Raw genomic sequence first — 21,801 nt, forward strand, 5'->3', positions numbered from 1 at the left:
ACATGAGTATAAAGCCCCAAAATATAAATTTTGAATAGAAAGCATAAGTTAAAAGAAACTTTGTTCTCTTGGATTGGGCAAAGATGTCTTACACAGAACATCAAGGCCTCATCTACACAAGGAGCATGCTCATAGAGCAGGCTGCAATCAAATGCAAACTCCTACTCCTCAAAGACTGTCAACAGGCTCAAAGTCAAGGCCCAGGTGGCGAGAAACACATTACATGACGTGTATTTGCTATACAGAATCAAAGACTCTCATCATTCAGCAAGAAAACATCATACTCTTTCCAAATAGGCAAAAGATTCGAGCAAATGTGTCTTCAAATGAGATAAGCATGTGAAACATGCTTATGGGCATGCGATATATTTGAAAGGACAATTATTAGCCATTAATGAATACAAATTAAGTCCAAATTCAGATGACAACGCATAACATCACATACGAGGACAACTGAGAATAAAGAACAGGGCTGACAAGAATGAGTGTCTACAGAGTTCTAAGTCAAGGTTGGTGGGAATTCAAATGTGTCTGTCACTCAGTAAAACAACGGAGCAAGATCAAGCTCAACATATATTTGCCATATTACTAGCAATCCCAACCCTAAATATTGATCTGCATGAAATGAAAATTACAATCATCCCTTGCAGTCTGGGTGGAAACCTACGGGGGTTGGGGGAGGGGCTCTCAAAAACTAAGGTAGAATTACTTGATGATCTGTGGATTCTACTCTATCTCCAAAGGAATGGGATCAGGACACCACAGTGATGTAATTCTGCCCCGTGCTCTCTGCAGCAGTATTCTCAATAGCTGTGAATGAAATCAGCCCGTGCCTTCCACCTGATGAATATTCTGATGAATAAAGAATATCACTACACATGCATACATGTTTACAGACGAATGCATGTATGCATACATGCAATGGAATGCTAGGTGGCCATGAGAATAAAAGAAGGAACTACTGGTGTTGGTCTGAACATGGGCCGAACAAGCAAGAAAGATAAGCCAGTCAAAACCAAGATGGGAATGGAGTGATGGCAACCAGGGACAGAGAGTGACAGATGGGTGTCGGGTTCTAGTTAAGTCCGGGTTAGAAGATCTGGTAGGGTGACTACAGTCAGGGAGTGGTTACTATAGATCTCAAAAATAAAGAAGAAAGAATTTTAAATGTTTTGCCATAAAATATTGATAACTGTTTGCCATAAGTATTTTTTTGTCGACTCAACAGGAACCTAGACAAACATGAAAAGAGGAAATCGCAACTGAATTGCCTCCCTCAGAATGGACTGTGGTTATGTGTGTCTGTGGGGCATGTTCCTAACTGATGATTGATGAAGGAGGGCCCAGCCTTCTCTGGGTGGTACCACATCTGGGCAGGTAGGTCTGGGCTACAGAAGAAAGGTAACTAAGCAAGCCCTCAGAAAAAAGCTTATATGCGACATTCCGTGATGACTGCTTCAAATTCTGCCTCTTAAGTTCCTGCCTTGGGTTCCTGACCTGACTTCCCTCAGGGATGAAGTATGACCTGGGAGTTGCAAAATGAAATAAAACCTTTCTTCTCACATGTTGTTAACTTAAACATGTTTGAGAAAATAAATATGCTAAACTGGGTTACATAGAACATACACGCATAAAAATGTGACACAGTACCCAGATGGATATCAAGCATAAACATAAAGCCAAATGAAGAATTTTGAGGGGCATACAGTAGAACTGTACCCCTAAAGGGTGGCGACAGCAATTTCATTCATTTGCCAGAACTGAAAGAATTGTATAGTTTTTTTTTTAAAGTGAATTTTGCTAAACATAAAGTACATTTCAGTTTTTTAAAACAAACGTGGATGGTTATATTTGCTACAGATTTATAGCTACAGCACAACAAATGGGAAAAGGCCATATACTAGAGAGCCCTGCTAGCTCATGTATGGAATGGGAATAGAGCAATCACAGCTTACACAAGATGCAGAAATTAGACAAGATGTGGCATCTAAGGAACTCAGTCGAGCACCTCCAAAGTATCTGGTGTTGCCAAAACTTCAGCAGCTACTCCAATCTATCATGTCCTCTAAAGAAGATAAAGAAGATATGCTTCCTCTTTCTTACACACAGCTATGGACAGTGCACTGGGGAAGTACAATGCTCCATTAATAGAAAAACTATTCTCTGCATCATATCTGCAGTGGTTGTTGAACCATGGACTGGGGTCTTCACATTAAGATACTGTCATAGGGTTTCTATTCCTGCACAAAACATCATGACCAAGAAGCAAGTTGGGGAGGAAAGGGTTTATTCAGCTTACACTTCCACATTGCTGTTCACCACCAAAGGAAGGCAGGACAGGAACTCAAGCAGGTCAGGAACCTGGAGGCAGGAGCTGATACAGAGGCCATGGAGGGATGCTGCTTACTGGCTTGCTTCTCCTGGCTTGCTCAGCTGCTTGCTTTCTTATAGAACCCAGGACTATCAGCCCAGGGATGGCACCATCCACAGGGGGCCCTCCCACCCTTGATCACTAATTGAGAAAATGCCTTATAGATGGATCTCATGGAGGCATTTCCTCAAGGGAGGCTCCTTTCTCTGTGATAACTCCAGCTTGTGTCAAGTTGACACACAAAACCAGCGAGTACAGGTATGATCTAACAGTTCTTGTCCAGTGTGGTCCAGAGAAGCCAGAGTTTTGATATCCTTGGAATATGCCAAAAGCCAGTAGATATTTGTAGAAACTGGGAGGTTATAAGGTGGTGTTTATGTCACTACAGATTATGAAATGACACTCTTCTTAAATGCATGGTGAATTCTGGAACCCAGCTAAGCTGCAAGAAGACTCCTACTGGTCTGCTTAGAGAAACACACTGTAGCATCGAACACTGTGGTGCTGGGACAGCATATTCTATGACAAACATAAAGGTCACACTAATGACTTCCCAGGAAAGAGATGGTCCATGGGACCTGCTTAGAGGTCACCCAGTGCTTTGTGGCAGCCCTGGGTGCAGGAGTCTGGGTTATGAAGTCAAGAATGCCTTCCCTTGTTAACATGAACATCAGCCATCCCTGCAACCATTTTAGAGATGCCATCCCCTGCTTACTTGGAAAAGCAAGAAGAGGTCAACAAGGTGGTTCAGTAAGTTAAGGTGTGTGCTGCCAAGACTGAGGACCCAAGTTCGATTCCCTGAGCCCACATGATGGAAGACAAAAACTGATTTCCACAGGTTATCCTTGGATAACGTGTGTGTGTGTGTGTGTGTGTGTGTGTGTGTGTGTGTGTATGTTTTGCATTCTTCTCTCCTCTGAGAAATCTCTCCTATCTTCCTGGAGATAACATACCTTGCCTATGACGAAAACTTTAGAAACAGGAAACACATTCTGCTTAGACTGTTAAAACTTGGAATGTGAAACAACTCACCATCCTGCTACGATGCAGTTCTGTTCATAATTAACTTAGCAAAACAGAGGAAGGCAACAGGAAAAAAAGGAAAGAAAAACATCTTGGTTTACTAATGACTTTTAAGTAGTAATTGCTCACATCTCAAGTGGACTCAAGTTACCAGAATAATATCCTTGGATAGAAACGTCTGCTTCCCTTTGAACACAGCTTTAACCCAACATTACTTTTTCTCCTGACCAAGCATGGCTTCTTTCTGCAGCCTCCTGCCCAGGTACCTCAGTTAGGAGGCACAGCCACGGATGCCCAGCACCTTCAGAAATCAAGGCTGGTCATCCTGAATGGTACCACCATGCCCTCAGCACAATATGGACTAAGGACAAGTGGGGTGCAAACTGAAGAAAGGCCAAACTTTGGTGCCAACCAGAAGAACCCTGATGTTATCAACCATGCAAGTACCCTTTGACTTTTCAAAATGCACACAATTTGCCTTAGTAAAGGTGACAAGTGTAAGGCCTTAGTTGTAAGAAACAATACTTGGGAAGGGTTACCTGAAGCATTTCTGCACACTGGTTTTGTCTGAGGAAGATGAAAATTTATTCTTGCAGTAGAACAAACCATTAGAGAGACACTCCTCAGGATCACACCATTGCTTGTCATTCTTTGATTTTTTAAGATATAATTTAAAATTATGTCAATTAGTCTCACTGAGGAATATAAAACTCAGGTACTTCAGTGGCCATGGGGTCTGAGAAGAATTCTGCCTCAGTTTGAGGAGAACTGTGACTTAGCCGAAAGACAGGTGTGTGCTCAATTCTGTGGGTTTTGTGAATTCTGAAACTGCTGTTAGCTGTGTGTACTGACAAGTCCAGAGCGAATCTGTGATTTATCTAGGCCATTATGAAAAGGATCATTGGGCATACATTCTGGGGACTAGCCTGTCTTACCTTTTTGTCTCATCTCATTTATCTCTCAAATAAATATAAAAATGCTTGGCTGTTGTGTGACATATTCAGATAGTCCCACATATGTGTAAATACATGCTTGTATGTGCACACACATGTTCATGAACACAATTTTAGCATATTTTGGGTAAAGGAAATTGGTATGTGCAAAGGAAAGAAGGAAAACATCTGGCTCTTGGGGCCATGACCTTGGAAAACACAAAATACTGAGCTATGAGTTGAAAGTTTATCTTGAGCACTAACCCTGAGCAGAGCAAAGGCACCGAAACAGAGGTGCACAGGAAAGCCTTCTCTGAAGCAGGATGTGGTGTGAGTGAGAAGAGAGAGCTGGAGAGCAGGCAGGGGTTACTTCATAATCTTGTAGGAAACAAGAGCTATGAGTGGACTGACAGACATGGCAGCCCATTATTATTTCAATAAATTACATCTTGGGGTGTGTCTATGTGTATGTGGTGTGAGATATATGTGTATGTGGTTTGTGTATATGTATATGTGGTATATATGTGTGTGTGATATGTATATGTATATTTGGGGGCATGTGTATGGCATGTGTGTATGCATGCAGTGCCTTGTGTAGTGTGTGGTAGTAGTGATGGTGGTGTGTGTGTGTGTGCATATTGGGGGGGTATGGTATATGGGTATGTGCACAGTGTGTGTGTGTGTGTGTGTGTGTGTGTGTGTATGAATGTGTATGCAGGTTCACATGCCTGTGTATGCACAGGAGGAAGTCAGAGTAGAACACTGGATGCCTTCCTCTGTTGCTCTCTGCTTTATCCTCTTGAGACAAAGCTTCTCTCTGAACTTGAAGCTTGCTGCTGTTTAGTGGACTGGGCTGTCCAGCAAGATCACAGGATCCTCTCATCTCTACGCCCAGCTATGGGGTTACAGGCATTCATGGCTGTTTCCAGCTTTTATGTGGGTGTTGGAGATACAAACTCAGGTTCCTCACACTCACACAGCAAGCACTCTTACGCCCTGAGCAATCTCCTCAGCGCCTAGCTGTGGTGATTTAATAGATGAATTAAATACAGTTGGCTTTAGGGAAGAAAAAGTGACATGACCAGTAAACACAGATTTTTTTTCTTCTTCTTCTTTGGGTTGGGGAGGCAATAAAGCATGTGGCCTTGAGGGAAGTTTGTTATGTACCAGTCACAAACTTATGGAAATGGTCAGTCCCGTTTGGTCTGTTCTGCTTGTGCCGTCTTAGGTTCTGACCTGAGGAAAGACATAGAGGTCCCTAAACATTTCAAAGCCTCCTTAAGGTGGTCAGTTTTATTTCTTCCAGATATTAAGCTGCTGCTAGTTTAGAAGGGAAAATTCACGTGTGCATACTGAACATGTTGGAAGTAGGGTTCCTGACTTCCTGAAACAGGAAACCAGTGAACTCCAGCAGCAGGCAGATGTGTGCACCAGCTAGATACTGCGTGATTAGGAGAGCTGGGACAATGGGCTTCCCAGGTTCCAAGACAAACACAAATCGAGGACTGAAACACAGTTAACGCTGACTGTCCTGAGAATTTGAGTGTACAGCCTTTGGGGAGTGTGCTAAGTAGTGAAATGACCTGTGGGTAGTTTACCCCCTGGGCAAATTAACACTGTGGAGACTTGGGCATGGCTATCACTAAGCAGAACAAAATTTCCAGATAAATGGGAAATTGAAAATATAACAGGTTTATACATGTAAGTACATACCCTGCTTGTCTCCACATGGAAACACTTCATACAAATGTTTATACATGTAAGTACATACCCTGCTTGTCTCCACATGGAAACACTTCATACAAATGTTTATACATGTAAGTACATACCCTGCTTGTCTCCACATGGAAACACTTCATACAAATGTTTATACATGTAAGTACATACCCTGCTTGTCTCCACATGGAAACACTTCATACAAATATGGCACAATGGGGCTGGATGAGGCCTTAAAGCCACGTACGTAGTCTGTGTCCCTTATAATACAGACAGAATAATCAATATGCCACATACAGAATGGACTGGACTTCAGCAGCTTAAGCAGATGCTTTCTGGATTCCACTCTTTGGCCTATCTCTAACACGGCACTCATGACAAGTCATGTTTGTTACATGCCAACCTGACTGGCCACAAGATAACCAACATTAACATTATATCTGTGGACTAAGTAAGGGAGATTTCCCTCCCTCCTGTGTGAGTGGACATCGTCCAGTCAGCTGAAGGCCTGCACAGAATAAGGAGGGCTGGCTTTTCCTTAGTTAAGAGGGAACAGTATCCACCCGGTGCTTTAACGGGGATATTGGTTACTCCTGTCTTTGGCTTCAGACCTAAATACGAACTCTTAGTCTTGAACCTATAAACTTTTGGTCTGGAATTCACACCGGTTGGCTCTCTTGGGTCTCCATCTGAGTGTCAGATCTTATGATTTGTTAATTTCCATATGGTTGAGAGTTGGTTATAATTAACTGACATCGTACTAAGAGCTCCATGGTGTTATGATGGAGCTGAACAGGACTGTTGCATAGTGATACCATAGATGTTGTAGCATTACTGCATAATATATTACCAGTACAAAGAAGCCTACTGTGCTGGCAATAGGATCAAGTATATGCACAATCAAGTATGATATACAGTTGTCAATATATGACTGTTAATTGTTCGTTATGCTATATCTTGTAATTTCAGAGCAGTGACTATACTCTATAAAACAAGCTCACCATAGTAGGTATACCATGTTCTACATACACAATGACAAAATTACCTAATGTCAAGTGTATCCCACTGTGAAGTGCTTTCAACATGGCCTGTAAGTCCACATCCCCAAGAGTGTCTACATTGCTCCCTAATCTCTGTAGAATCTCCTTTTCCCTATCTGGAGCTTGAACACACCGGCTAGGTACTGGAGGCAGCAGCTATCTTGGGAACAAGAGGACATGGGAACATAGCCACATGCTGTGAACTGCTGCAGAAAAAGAAATGACCTGGGGACTGTCTTAGTTACTGTTTATTGTTGTGATGAATCACCATGATCAAGGCAATGTATAAAAGGAAGCATTTAGTTGGGAGCTTGACTACAGTGTCAGAGAGTTCATGAATGTCAAAGTGAGAGCATGATGGGAAGCAGGCAGCCAGGCAGGCATGGCATTGGGGCAGTAGATGAGAGTTACAGGCAGAGAGCAAGACCCTGGACCTGGTGTGTGCTTTTGAAACCTTAAAGCCTACCTACTAAAACACAGCTCCTCCGACAAGGCCACACCTCTTGATCCTTCCCAAACAGTTCCACTGGGTACCAGATATTCAAATATGTGAGCCTATTGGGACCATTCTCGTTCAAACCACCATAGAAACTCAGTCTGCTGGTGCAGGCCTATAATCACAGCAACTCAGAAAGCTGAGGCAGGAAGACACTACTTTTTTAACTTTGTGACACCCCGTGTTACAATAAAAATTAAAATAAATTAATAAGCATTAAACATATAGCTGAGCATTTATATAGCATAACACTAAAGTAGACTGAATCTTGGTGCTATCTATCTGCAGCAGATCCAACTTTTCCTACTTAATTCTTTCTTTTCTTTGAGACAGGGTCTCACTGTATAGCCCTGGCTGATTTGGAACACCCTCCAGAGATGAGACTGTCCTTGAACTCAGAGATCCACCTGCCTCTGCCTCCTGAGTGCTTGGATTAAAGGTATGTACCACCATGGATTCTGGGATTAAAGGCATATCCCACCCATGGATTCTGGGATAAAAGACATATCCCACCAAGAATTTAAGGCATGTGCCACCACTCCCAGTTCTTAAAATTCCTTTTCATGAAAAACTACTTATATCTGCTGTTTCCAGTATTCAAAGGGGCTCACGGTCCTTTCTCAAGAAAAGCAGTCACCTCTCCACAGTGATGAGACAACCACAGATGGCCCCAGCATGGTACAAGAACAACCTGGCTGAGCCAGTTGACCTGAATGGGCGAGCTGCTTCTGTCCCTTCTTTCTTCATATCATCCCAGAGGCATATCTCTGAGGCTGCCTTGAGTTTGGCTTCACAATTTATTTAAATAAATTGTGACATAAAATGAGATAATGACCATAAAAGACATCTAACTACGTAAACAAACACCCGGAAGAAGTAAGATGATGGCGCATAACCTGATTGCGTGCAAACCAAAGCAGATAAGTTCAAAATGAGGACAGTGCATGAGTAACTGAAGAGCAGTTTATTATGTTTATGGCATTAGTTTTGGCTCTTCTTCCTTCCTTGGAGAGTGAGAGCCGAGAGGTAAGTGAGCTCCATCTGATAAGGCGCTGCAGAAGAGAGCCTTTTGGAACGAATTTAAAAGAACTAAGAAGACAAAATACTACGTGGAATGTTTATTGCTCAGCAGTAACTGTTATCAATCGTAACATAATTCAGGCTTCTTACTGTATGCTCTCAACAGCCCTCTCTCTGGCCTTTCATATCCTTTTAATTACATGTTTAATGTCATGTGTTTAATGTCTATATTCCCATGATACCTGAAGCCCCACAGATTTTAAATCTCACCTTGTCAGGAAATGAAGAGTGCAGCAAGTGCCCTGTTCTACTTAGCTGTGCACTTTGGAGCAGTGTGAACACAGCCGAGCTCCCCAGACCCTTCAGACACCACCACGGAAAGCTTCAATCTGCTCTCATTCCACCTACCTTGTCCTGGGTTTGGCATCGGACGCAGTCACACTCAAAGCAGTACTGGTCCCTCAGCTGCTTCCTGCGTTCCTCGCTGGTCATCAGCATGTCCAGGTAGCAGATGGTGAGCTGTGGGAACCGAGGGAGAGGCTTGCATGGCTGGTGTACTCATTTGCTTCTACTGCTATCATCACTGCTAACGCTTAGAGTAAGACATCAACGGGTGGAAGAGAAAGGAGCCACCTACAGCCTCCTCCCTGGCGACTGTAATGTGTCTTATTCTAGTCTGGCTCACCGTCAACATAAAGACATTACATGCTTAATTTAAAGAATCAGGTTTATAACCTGGACACACTTTTGTACTTTATCTTTGTCTTTTGTTTTTCTTCCATCAAACAGTAAAACCTCAGGAGTTATTTCATATTTTAGTGTCACTAAGGTTTGACCATAAATTCTATGACCCTTGATGACCAGAGAAGCCAGTTTCACTGTTCTGGGTCCCTGGTCTTCAGGTAACACCATGGGCATAAACATGTTTCCCCAACACACAAGAATCAAATTCACAGTTATGAGAACTCTGCTCCCCTCCCTACTGCCCTGCAGAGCCTCCCTAGTTAGGAGAGGAGGCAGCAGATCTACTTCATGTTGTCTAGACTGAACCCTGTGTGTCTCCCTTGACTCTAACATCCAAAACCATCAGGAAGTTCTGTTGTATCCACATTAACAATTCATCCAGAAGTGACCACTTTTAATCTTTCCCACTGTTACATCCCAACCTGGCCAACCACCATCTCAGGATGGTCTCCCCACCCCACCCTTGGCCCTTCTCTCCTAGAAGGAATCTCTGCATTCTACAATCTAGCCTTCACCACAATGGAAGTCAGACAGGCTTTCTTCAGTTTGAAATACTGCAATAGCGCCCCCTTTTGTCTGAGGAAAGCCAAGGTCTTACAGAGCAACCCGAGTGTGGCCTCTGGACTGCATAGGCTCAAGGCTGAATTGGAGGAAGGAAATACAAAGTCCTCATTTAGAAACTTGTTTACTATTTGGTAAGAATGTGTGTGTGTGTGTGTGTGTGTGTTTCTAATGATAAAACATTGTTATGTTTACTGTTTTTAAATATTCATTTTTCAAATTTGGCAAAAATATTAAGTCTGTGATGACCCAAGTAAAATATTGGTCTTTCATCACTGGGGACAGAGAAGCAAGAGCTTCATATAAGCTGCACCCACTCCTCTGAACGCATGGCCCTCCCTGTACGTTGGCTTTCCCGTGGCTCTTGCTGCTCTGGCTAGTCTGGCCTCTTTGCTGTCCCTTCATATTTTCCCTTCAGGCCTGAGTTCTCCCAGATCCACCAAGGTGGCCTCCCTGGTCCTCTTCCATTTCAATCAAATCCCATTTTCTCTAGGAGGCCTAACCTGCAGCCTATTTAAAATAACAACTGGCTCTCGCCACACCCAGCGCTCCTCCCCTCCCCCTTGTCTGCATTTGCTTTACTCTGGTAATGGATACCAGCTTGTACTGTACTGTATACATGACTTATTTATCTTTTTTCAAATGCAGAACATAATTATGGGTGTGGGGGAGTTGGGGATATTGTAGGGAGGAGGGGGCAGGGTTATCTGTTGAAAGAGTTGACAAAATGCCCCAGAGCAAACACTCCATGTGGTTTTTCTTAACTGAAAACAAAGCACCCTGTGTCTACTAAACATGATTATACTTGTTTGAAGTCAAGGTAGGGCAGGGAAGGCCTCTGACAGAAAATGACTTGAAGGTGGCCTCCTTGAGGAGGAGGAAGTCTGGCGAGCCACAAGGGTCAGACGCACACTGTCACCAGGGTGACAGAAGACAGGACCTGAGCTGACTCCCTGGCTCATCACCGGGTCTCATGTTAGAAAGCTGTGGGTGCCTTCTTCCATAGAAGAACTAATGTCCGCCCCAAGAGTATAGATCTGGTCTTGCAGGAACGCCTCTGGTGAGTGCGGCACTCCTGAAGTAACTGCAACAGAGAAAACCTCAAAGGGGCTGAGATCTGCATTTGACCAGATTCAAGCCTGACTCTTTCACCTGGACTGCAGCAGGTGCCCTTCTTGGGGTGGCAGTGGAGCCCATGATCAGAAGGAGCCTCTACAGCCCCACCGTGGAATATATACAGTACAAGCTACACAGAGAAGTGGTGGTGGCTGGCTCTTTTGGCTAAGACAATGATCATCTTTTCATTTCCTCCATCTCTCTCTTGCATTTTGATCTGAAGGCAGGGTAGAGGAGAAAGGGCTACAGTACAAGGCCAGTTCCCATGCCTTCTGGAGAACACCAGGCTCCACAGACCAAGCAACCAGTCTCTAGGCGTATATTCGAGAACATCTTTATCAGTAAGTTTGGGGCTGTGCACTCATCCTGTACCCTCAGACTCTCTGGTCCTGGACAGATCCCCACACAGGTGAGGGAGCAGTTGGTGACTACGCTCCCTGTAGAATTCATTCTAAGACCCCGTTTCTCAGCCCAGCCTAAAGACCACAAGCCACTAGTCATCACTGTCAGGTCAAGCAGAAGCTCTTGGGTAATTCCAAGCTACTGTGAAGCCACCAACTCAACAGTGTCTGGCTCTAAAACTGCATTATAAGGACTAAAACTCATGTGCGACTGCCAGGCAGGAGACTAGTTATTTTGTTTCACCCCAATAAATAGGGTCTCACAGTCTTTCTGGGTAGCCTGTAATGCCTGAAGCCTTTACCCAAGCAATGGCTTTCTAACTTGCCTCCCAGTGGCTTTTTCTACCTTTTTACCTTCTAAACTGATGAGAGAGGGGGAGGGGGAAAGGGAAGCAGAGGGGAAGGGAGAGGGGGAGGAGGAGGAGAGAGAACACGCTCCCTAACACCCATGGCTGGTTGAGTCATTCCTCTATGTGAAGACTTCAGACAGCTTCTTCCTGCCTATGGATGGAGTCCCACAAGTCTTTTCTCCTACACTTACTGTAGGTCTACTTCCTCGTCTCAGATGTCTTTTCCTTTGCCTCATAAAGTCTTGACTATACAGCTGTCTCTGAAATGTATGACACCACCCAGCCTCTTCCTTCAGTGCCTTTCCTCACCCCCAGCTTCATTATTGGCTTAAAAACGCCCCCTCCCTCTGGGATAGGGACTCCTTATCTTCTCTGTGCCTCTTTCATACCACTGAAGTTTGCAAACTATACTGTACTAAAGCTGAGGGGCTCAGCAGCAAGAACATTCCGGAAGCACACAGCTAGCTTGAAATGGCAGCTCAATCATTTTATCAAGCAAAGATAAAAACCTTTATTAAAGGCTCATAGATTCGAAAGTTTAAATGGAGTCACTGCTCACTACATGCGGGGCGCACACGCACAAACCATGGCCATTGATCAACTGGTGCTTTAATGGCACAGAACAAAATCGAATTAAAATATTAATGCTCTGACCATTGCTCTGCCATTTAAGTGTAACTCTTATGAAAAAATGCATAAATCATTTCCAGCTTTAGAGCAATATCGCAGAGGTTTCGGGGACTTGGTTATGGTACCTCTGTTCAAATCACATAGCGGAGAAAACTGTTTTCCCTGAAACCATCTTTCCCATCAACAACGGAGTGCAGAATAAAACCAAATCTTGTTTTCATTTTTGTAGTATATTGTCACAGTTACACATTTTTCCAATACTAGCTCAAAGTTAAAAAAAAAAATCACTTCATCTTAAAGTCGCTTTTGTCCCTTTTCTTTGTCACACAAATTCTACTAATTTTGGTTTCTAAATATTGTATTCTTCACATTCTGTATTCTGAGCCACCACTTGGCCTCCTCCTGACTTCAGACTGTCATTGTCAACTCTTGCCCGGAGGGACAGACTGACCCTCCTCTTAATCTTGTCTATAGGCATAAGATCTTACCATACCTCCTTTCCTCTAAACCTCAAGGAGACCCACTGCCTGGCCCTCGTTCCTCCCACATAGCAGACAATTAGAAATCCTTAGGTGAACAGCCTTCTGTGAAAAACCCCAGACTGGTCCGGCCCCCATGCATTCTCCATTCCTGGCTGGAGTGGATTCCTCAGTATACCGATGTGAACCATTTCTTGTTCACTGAACTCAGCACTCTGCCAGTGGCTTCTGTCTCCTTGCCTGGAACACTGGTGCCTGCCTCGCCTAACTTTATTTCTATAGATTCTTTCAGCTCGAAAGGCCACTTCTCTATATGTCCCCTTAACTGCCCCCCCCCCAACCCTGGCACCTATATATGCCTTGGGTAGTCTGTTCAGAGTATCTATGAAGCCCTGGCACACCTATGCTACCATGCTTCTTATATCATGTTACTGCCTTCTGTCTGTCTCCTCCTTCCACACAAGGTGGTCATTCTGATACACGGATCCCTCAGACTCTGGAACAGCCTACCACTCAGAAAGCCCTCTGTGAATCTGTTACATGCTCTAGCAAACAGAGATTACTGAATGAAGAACCAGACGGCCCTAATCCCCAAACACTTGAAACAAACATTGACATTAGGGATACTGATATGTTCAATTCATGCAAATCACTATCCACCCAAGTGATGATGAGGCCCCAGAAGATGATGAACCAATGTGTTAGTTACAAGAGCTTAGAAAACCCCAACCCCTTCTCATAGATTTTCTTGTTTGTTGACATCGTCCAGTGCTGGGAATTGAATCCGAGACACTGTATATGCTCAGAGCTTTACCACTGAGAGATACCCTAGCCCCGTTTGGTTAAAACATCATCACCACCAACAGTCACTTTTGCCTTTAGATGACGTACTATGATTCATCTTAATTGTCAACTTGACTGTATTAAGGTATGACTAGGAAATTATGAAAGCATACCTCTGCTAGTATCTATGAGGGAGTTTTCAGATACAAGCAGATGAGGAGAGCTCTCACATAAACAAGTATAATTGATGTATTAGTAATAATAATATATAGTGGATATACCTGAACAGCACACCAGGCCAAGGCAGTTCCACATGACAGAGGTTTATTGTGAGGGAGAGGAGAAAAGGAGTGACAGGGCAAGTGGAAAGAAGAAAGAAAGAGAAGAAAGAGAAGAAAAAGAAGAGGGGGTGTTCTCCTTATTTATTCGGAAAGTGACATAACACAAGTAAGGCTGGGAGGTGAGCCAAGCGGGTTCTGGGATAAGGTGGTCGCTGGCTTGGCAACTGGCCTATAGGTTGTAGGTCATGTTGTTAGCTCATAGGTTTGGAACGTCCTGGTACTAACAATAATCAATTGATGTATTCAAAATTTGAATAGTCTATTGAGGAAAGTCACACCTAGGGAAGGTGGGACCTGGTTGAGGATGTAGGTCACTGGGAAGCAACATAGCTCTGCTCTCTCATTATAGCTTCACTCTGTCTACCATGATGTGAACTATCTCAATTGTCTTCATGGCCATGAGACAAACAGCCTTTGTTATGTGATGCTGCAGCTGCAATGTACTGTGTCACGATGGGCTCAGGAACATGGAGCGAACTTGCCGTGGACTGAACCCTCTACAACATGGCATTCAATAAACCATTCCTCTAAGTTGCTGATGTCAAGTCACAGTGGTTCAAAAGTCACAAGCACACTAACAGGGCTGAACATAGACGTTCCCTTTCTAGTCTGCCTTCAAGTCACATGACCCCAGAGAAAGAACTTAAAATTCCCCATAGCATCAGCAGATATCCCAGTGTGGACCGACTGGTCCTGACAATTGGAAATTCAGCAAAAGATCCTGTGTAAGAGGCAGCGTACTAGGTTGAAAACACGTTTGAAATGAGTCCTGTCAAGGCCAAATCCCTGTCTTTATAAAATATGGTATCTAAGTTTAGGTTTTATTGGAGGAATACGGCATAAATGCCATAAAAGCTTATGGCTCTCCAGTTTCCTTGCAGGAAATATCCACTTTAGCAAATTGGAAGGCAGGAGGAAAGAGACTTCTGGAAATCATGACAATAAGCAGAGCCCAGCACCAGTAGTAACCGCACACAGTCCACGCTGATTCTGTGTGGTCCAGCAGCTCTGAACTGGCCCTATTTGTAGTTGCCTGTGAGATCTCAAGCCTCAGTGAAGGTCCTTCACCAAAGCAGCTCGCTTGGCCATCTACACAAAGCCACACTTGCAAATCCTATCTGACCATTGTATCTGTGCTGAAACTATCACTCAGAAATGCCGGTGGGGTTACAAAAGCCCAGTGGAAAGGCCGGAGAGAATAATCCACGTCTGTTTTCTGGGTAAGTCCTGGGGAACGGTACTGACAAGCTGGGTTGCCTCTCAGAGTGCCCATGTGCTGGGATGTAGCAAGCAGCTGGACTGTTGCTGCCAATGAGGTGATTTAATGACCCTATGCATGTATATAAGGTAGACAGCCCCAGTCACCAAAGAACATCTTTCAAATACATGTCGCAGGACGATCATCATGAGGAAACCCAGTGACCAAGACCAAAAACATGTGCATAGATTCATCTACAATTTGGTGTGTGACTGTTTTGAGCGTCTTCTTGGTGTCAGGACAGGAAGGAGTTAGCTGTAGCCGGTGGTCGGAGGGAGCCAAGCTGGGAAAGGTGCTGCCGAGCGAGGAGGGCCAGCAGCGGGAGGCACGGGTTTCCTTACCTCCTCTCCTGCCTCGATTTCCCGCACTGCACGCAGTAAGAGGTGGGGCCCGTTGAATACGATGGAGCAGTTGGGGTCACAGCTGTGATTCAGCAAAGACACACTGAAAGAAAGAAGAAAGAAAACTCAAGGGGACCATCAATGCGCAGAGTTAAACAGCTTCATCAAATGGACACAACAGTCAAAAGACACCTAGGTGGGAGGTAGGGAGCAAAATGGGTTTGATGGGGGAAGAAATGAAGATTGGGGTCTTGGAGCACTTACAGGCTGCCCCTGTGCTGCTCCTCATAATGCGGGCTAATTGGGGAAGTTTGATAATAAGTCCTTTTGGGGGATGGGACACAATAGATTCCACCCAATAAGGTTACCCAAATGATGGGGGTACTGACAAAGTAACTCACGAAGAGATCAGCTCTGGGATAAAGGGTACGGGTGCAGTTACAGCAGTCTCCCAAGGTGGCCCTGACCTACAGAGGGCCTCACTGCTGAGCTCTGGTAGAGAAGGGCTGTGGCACTGCTAGATGCTCACACTGGTGTGTCCTGATGCATTCTGGAAAGGAGCCTAGCCACTTTCTTTTCTTGGGGGAAATGCAATGACTTGACACTGTCACCATGAACTGACAGCATTTAGGATGGGCATGTACTGTGTGGGAAGTGCCTGCTCAGGACTGGAGCAGGGTGACCAGATTCAGTCACCACAACAAGCTGGTGGGGGTTATTTACAGGTGAAGAGACCAATGCTGAAGGATGGAACTGGCTTATCCGAGGATGCACAACTTAACTGATGATGACTGAACCGGAACCAGGAGGCCTGAGCTCAGAGCCCATGCTCTGAAGCCCCTCTGAGTTGCTGCTTTCAGAAACCTGTGCTATGAAAAGACATGACATGCAAGCAACAACACGTGTGTAGACTAGAGAGGAGGCTGAGTCTCAGGTACAATTACTGAGAAGAAACACCATGTTTGAACCCTAGGGGCATAAAGACAGAATGAAAGTCAGCTCGGGGATAGAGGCTACCATAGAGATGGCTAAGAAACAGGCTACTTCTGAAGGCTCTCGAGCCTCTTCTAGAGGTGATTAGAAAGTGTGTCACCACCAAAGTCAAACTTAGCCTATTGGTACCATGCCACCAGTCGGGAGGGATAACCGTGTGCTTCTGCTCAAGAGATGGAGGCCAAAGCTCAGGGGAGACTGTAAAGATAACTGAATCCCAGCACCCATAAGCCTGAACCTACCCCAAACTCAGCCTGAGAACAAGTGGTCGGGTGTGAAGCCTGCCTTGTCTAACTAGCATAGTGTATAATGTGTTATAAGATCATTTTTATAGCCTCGTGCAATGTAGTATTATGTTTTGAGTTTGGCTACTGAGCTAGAGGCTAAAAAACCCTTTCTAATGACCCCCGAGAGGCTGGGGAGCTGGGTGGGAGTGAGTTGGTTTGGGATATCTGCCGTACCTGGGGTACAGGCCAACGCCGACCTCCTGCATCTCCGCGTTGCAGATGGTGAACGAATTGCAGATCACCTGTGGAAATAAGAAGGGGCCTGTTAGGTGTCCACTTTAGAAATCTCACACGCAGGAGCACAAAGAGCCGAGCGTTTTAGGGGCTGCTTGCACAGATGATGGGTGACTTTAGAATAACATCTCTAAGGTGCACTCCTCAACCCTGAGGAAACACAGGGCTTCAAGGAGCACAGAAAGTACTGACTGTAGTCTAACTTCCGCACACGCCACATTCTACAACTCCACGAAATGTTCAAAATTCAAAATACAAGTAAGGTACGCATTTAAAATGAGGGTCCTGTGACATGCATGTTTTTCTGCCTGCCTGCCTGGTCCAAAGGCCCCTTTATCTAAGGAATACAGCAGTGTGTTTGTTTTTATTCCTGCATAGCGAAGTGCACCCTGAGGGAGTTTGTGATCCAAGCTGCCCATTGACCACAGGGAGGACAGGAAGCTGCGCAGTGGAGCCATAGCTCCCACCGGACACACAGATCCCCTCACCGGCCTGTGGCATGTTCCAGTGCCCTCTGGGTAGATAAGGAAAGAAAGAAAGAAAACACATAATCACTATACACAAGGAACTTTAGAACCGTGTTTGTGCAGGAGGTGACGTACTGTGTCAGAGGCCACAAAGAATATGCAAAGAGCGCTAGGCTTGAATCGTAGCCTAGACCCGGGCACGAGACAATGCCTAGACAGATATGGGGGTAGGGGGAAGAACACCAAGGTCCCTGCTCTCACAGGACTTAAGCTCTACACAACGACAGACATTTTTTAAAAGAAGAACTCCCACGACAGAGAGCTTATCCTTGTGGGGAAGGGCCAAGGAGAGAAGATAAGGTGAAGAACGTGAGGAATCCCTGGGAAGAAGCTGCATCTACAAATGCAGGCTCACTGGCTGACCACTTAGAACCTCGGGAAGCTGGGATGCTGCAGGTCCAGAGCCTCGTTACTGTTTCTTATGGGTTATGTCTGAGGCACTCCTGACCTACCTTGGTGTCAGACCTAACACCCCGATAAACCGATGATAGCAAAACTCTACTGTCCACCAGTCCAAGGGCTAAGCATTATATCCGACAGCACGGGAGGCCTCTAGCGGAGACCACCCCATCCTGCTGTAACCCTTCTGCCATGTTTCCAGCAAAGCATGATTAAAACCCCCTGATTTATTGCTTTGTTCTGTTACTATAAGAACTGCACGAAACTGCTTCAACATTGGGACATGGAATCTGGGGTAACTTAAATCTGGGTTTCCATGCAATGGCTGCTCATATTTGGCCTCCAGAACAAACCATCTCATATTCCCTTTGAGGTGAACGCTGTGTTTCTGTGGCATGGACATGAGAGAAAGAGGCAAACCACTAGAACAAGGTGGCATGTAAACCGGGAGTGGAGGAGACCAAGGAGAATTGGTCGTTGGTGAGAAAGTGCTGCAGCTGCCCATAGCATAGGAGGGCTCTTGTGTTCTGGACCAAAGGACCGCTGTGGGGACACGGGGTTAGAAAGAGAAGTGGAGACCGGTTATTAGGAAAGGAAATACACTCCTGGGGAGAGGAGTGAGCTAGTGAGCTGAGAGGAAAGCCAAGGCCCTGGGACATGGGGCCAATGACCCTTTACAGGACACTCCCCACCCGTTTGTACACTGGATCTTTCTCGAGCATGCTCAGTTCCTTAGGAAGCCCAGATGAGGAAGGGCTTCCAATCTTTGCCAGCTGGCTTTCTCTATACGTTAGTTAATCTTGATGGAGCTTGCTTTCCCCGGGTGAATATTTCCCACACACAAAGGTGTAAGTCACCAGAAAGAAACAAAAAGCACAGAGGCCTTGAGGTAAGACTGTGCGTATACAGAGAGGATGCTGGTATAGCCCAAGAAAGCAGTTTAGATGGTAGACAGAAGAGGTAGCTGGATCATACGGGACTTTACATCCAGGTGGGGAATTTTATTTTAAATGAGACTCCAAGCCAAGAAATAAATGGGTCTGATTTCTGTTCCCAAGGGATTTCTCTGACTGCTATGCACAGAACGAGCTGTTTGTTCAATGGTGCACATGCGTGTGTAGCACACAGGTCAGAGGTCACTTCATAATGCACGCATTGGCTTGGACACTGGTAACAGGAGTGGAAGGAGCTGGCACCTCTGCCACAGCCTTCTCTGGGGAGCTGCAGATGGGGAATGGAGGAGTCGTGGATAAACTTGGTGTTTGGCTTCTAAGTGGCTGACCACTGCTGTCATTTATTGGGAGGAGGAAGAAGGCAAAAGGGACAAGTTTGGCATCAAGTGTGTGTGTATGTGTGTGTGTGTGTTAAGGAGGAATGTGCCCCTTTGTTTTGTTAGGGTGAATTTCAAATGGCCCTGGGCCACTTCCAAGCCAGACTAAGAATGAACAAATGGAATTTGGAGAGCAGGTAGGGCCAGAGATATAAATTTAGGAAGAAATATAGAAAGCCCATTGAGAGGAAAGGAGACACAACCATGTTTGAGACAGACCATGACTACAAATGAATGCCGACTTGTTAGAGAGTTTCTACAGAAAAGGCTGAGATGGCAAATCTCGCTGTCAGATTTACAGAAGGGAAGAGAATAGGAAAATGTACGCAGTCCTCCGAGGCGCCTCTGCTGCTCCAAACAGTTATTAGTGAAAGCTAGGCAGCGTGGCATTATCGCCCCCTATCCCGGCCCCCCTTCAAAGTCTGATAAAACCACAGCTTCAAATCTGAAAGTAAACCGGTGCACAGACACACTTTAAACAAATTCTGGTTATATTGCTTTACAGGCATCTGGTTTGTATTAAACTGTAAGAGTGTAGTGCCTGCAACAGGGCAGACCCATATATAACATGGATGATAAAAATACGAGGCTAAAGGCTCTGTGGCTGGTCCTTGAGATTTTAAACATTCTCAAATGGCTGTGACTTTGAGGGATATGATTACAGAATTCACATTTTTAAACGTATTTTATATTCAGAACAGCAAGGAAAGCAAACTACCAACAAAAAGTCAGGCCAAGCAAATCAAATTTGCTAACATTCGAACGAAGTAATTTTTTTCCCCTGAATTTTGAAGCAAACTAAAGGGTTTTTTTTTTTTTTCTATTTTTTTCTGATGGATTCTGTAAGGATAAAAATCTAACAAAGAAACACCAGCCTGGTGTCTTTCTCTGGGACACACTTCCTTACCTCTGGACTCAGGTGACAATTCTCATGCTGTTAGCAGTATTTACCACACTGGACCACTGTCCGCTAATGTTCTACCCTATACAGCCTACTGGTACCTTAACCTAAATTGCTCAGATTGTTTAAAACAGTGTTGTTGCTGTTGCTGCTGCTGTTGTTGTTGTTTTTCCAGATGGTGCTTTGCCCTCAGAGACTCCATTTTACAAAGCAGCCTTTAAATTCATCTTGGGGATGGAGAAAAACTCTGGATCTAGGTGGATACCTGAATTTCATTACCGACATGGCATGGGTTCATAAATGACTTATTCCTGAGAGTACAAGTATTACCCTATAAACTTATTGAGGTAAATTGGGAGTATAGGAGTACAATTGGAGATTTTAAAACCATTCCACAAGCTGGGCATGGTGGTACACACCTTTAATTCCAGCACTTGGGAGGTAGAGGCAGGTGGATCTCTCTGAGATGGAGCCCAGCCTGGTCTACAAAGTGAGTACCAGGACAGCCAGAGCTATTAGGACAGTAAAACCTTGTTTCAAAACAAAGAAACAAAGCATTCCACAAAAACTAGGCCCAAGACCAGACACACCAGACACACCAGACCAAGGAAAGGGTACAACTCCCTCACTTGTACCACATTAAGGGTTGGACGCCTGGCACTGGGCTAATGACAGCCCCAACAATCTATAATCTGACCATCCAGTGTATGCTTCAAGGGACTGACAGGCAAAGAACTCCTGACTGTCCCAGAGGCCTCCGTTTAGGTCACTTCCTACTGTTGTCATGGCCCACACACATCACCATCTACCTGTTCACCACCTGGAACTGCTGTCCACCCATCTACTTGGACCAATATCATCCACCCTTTACTTTACCCTGAAGCTCAACTCTGACGCTGCAACCTGACTCTATAGCCAGCAGCCTCAGATTCTTTTGGACCTGGGTTTTGTGTGTTACCTCACCCCCACTAAGTCCACTTTACAATTCTATCCGATGATCAGCTCTGCCTCCTCAGCCCTCTTACGTCACTCTATCTATACATACATATTTATCTATTACAAAGATATCATATGTATATTTGCTATGTGTTATATAGTGTGTGATCTGAAAGTTGATATTAGCAATTGAGAGTATCAAGGAAAGCAAATTATTTGGCAAAGTGACGTCGATGATACTCCTATGGCTTGTGAATTCTTATCTAATAAATTCTGACATTGTCTGTTTCCAACACAGGGACCTCATGACACCCATTTACACATGTAGAAGCAGGCAGGAGGGAGCGGTAGGGAGTGGCAGTGCTCCACTTCTTGTATCCTCATGCCCAGTGCAATGTGTGGTGCACGGAGGCCACCCTAGACATTCAGACAGATGGACTGCATCACAGATGCGCTCCTAAGCATTCCCAGGGTCACTATCTAGAACAGGGTCAGGAAAAGGCCAGAAACAAATCTTTGTTAGGCACTCTTTGGCTTGGGGGTTGGAGGGGAGGCAGCTGGTCTAAGGATAAGGTAGAAGTTAATCTCCTAT

General features: G+C 44.8%; 1 protein-coding gene across 8 annotated transcripts in view; it reads right to left on the minus strand.

Moving 5' to 3' along the window:
- Smyd3 (SET and MYND domain containing 3) overlaps nucleotides 1-21,801 on the minus strand; it is a 580,304-nt gene that overhangs the window by 131,937 nt on the left and 426,566 nt on the right. For all 8 annotated transcript variants that reach the window (XM_085843350.1, XM_021156846.3, XM_085843347.1 and 5 more), the window contains 3 exons: nucleotides 17,057-17,124; nucleotides 15,603-15,705; nucleotides 9,007-9,117 (listed from right to left, as the gene is read on the minus strand). In XM_085843350.1, coding sequence (XP_085699476.1) covers nucleotides 9,007-9,117; nucleotides 15,603-15,705; nucleotides 17,057-17,124 — 282 coding nt within the window. The remainder of the gene's footprint in view (nucleotides 1-9,006; nucleotides 9,118-15,602; nucleotides 15,706-17,056; nucleotides 17,125-21,801) is intronic.

The sequence above is a fragment of the Mus caroli genome, unplaced genomic scaffold, assembly GCF_978045245.1.
Source record: "Mus caroli unplaced genomic scaffold, Mus_caroli_1 scaffold_1, whole genome shotgun sequence".
Taxonomy (NCBI): Eukaryota; Metazoa; Chordata; class Mammalia; order Rodentia; family Muridae; genus Mus; species Mus caroli.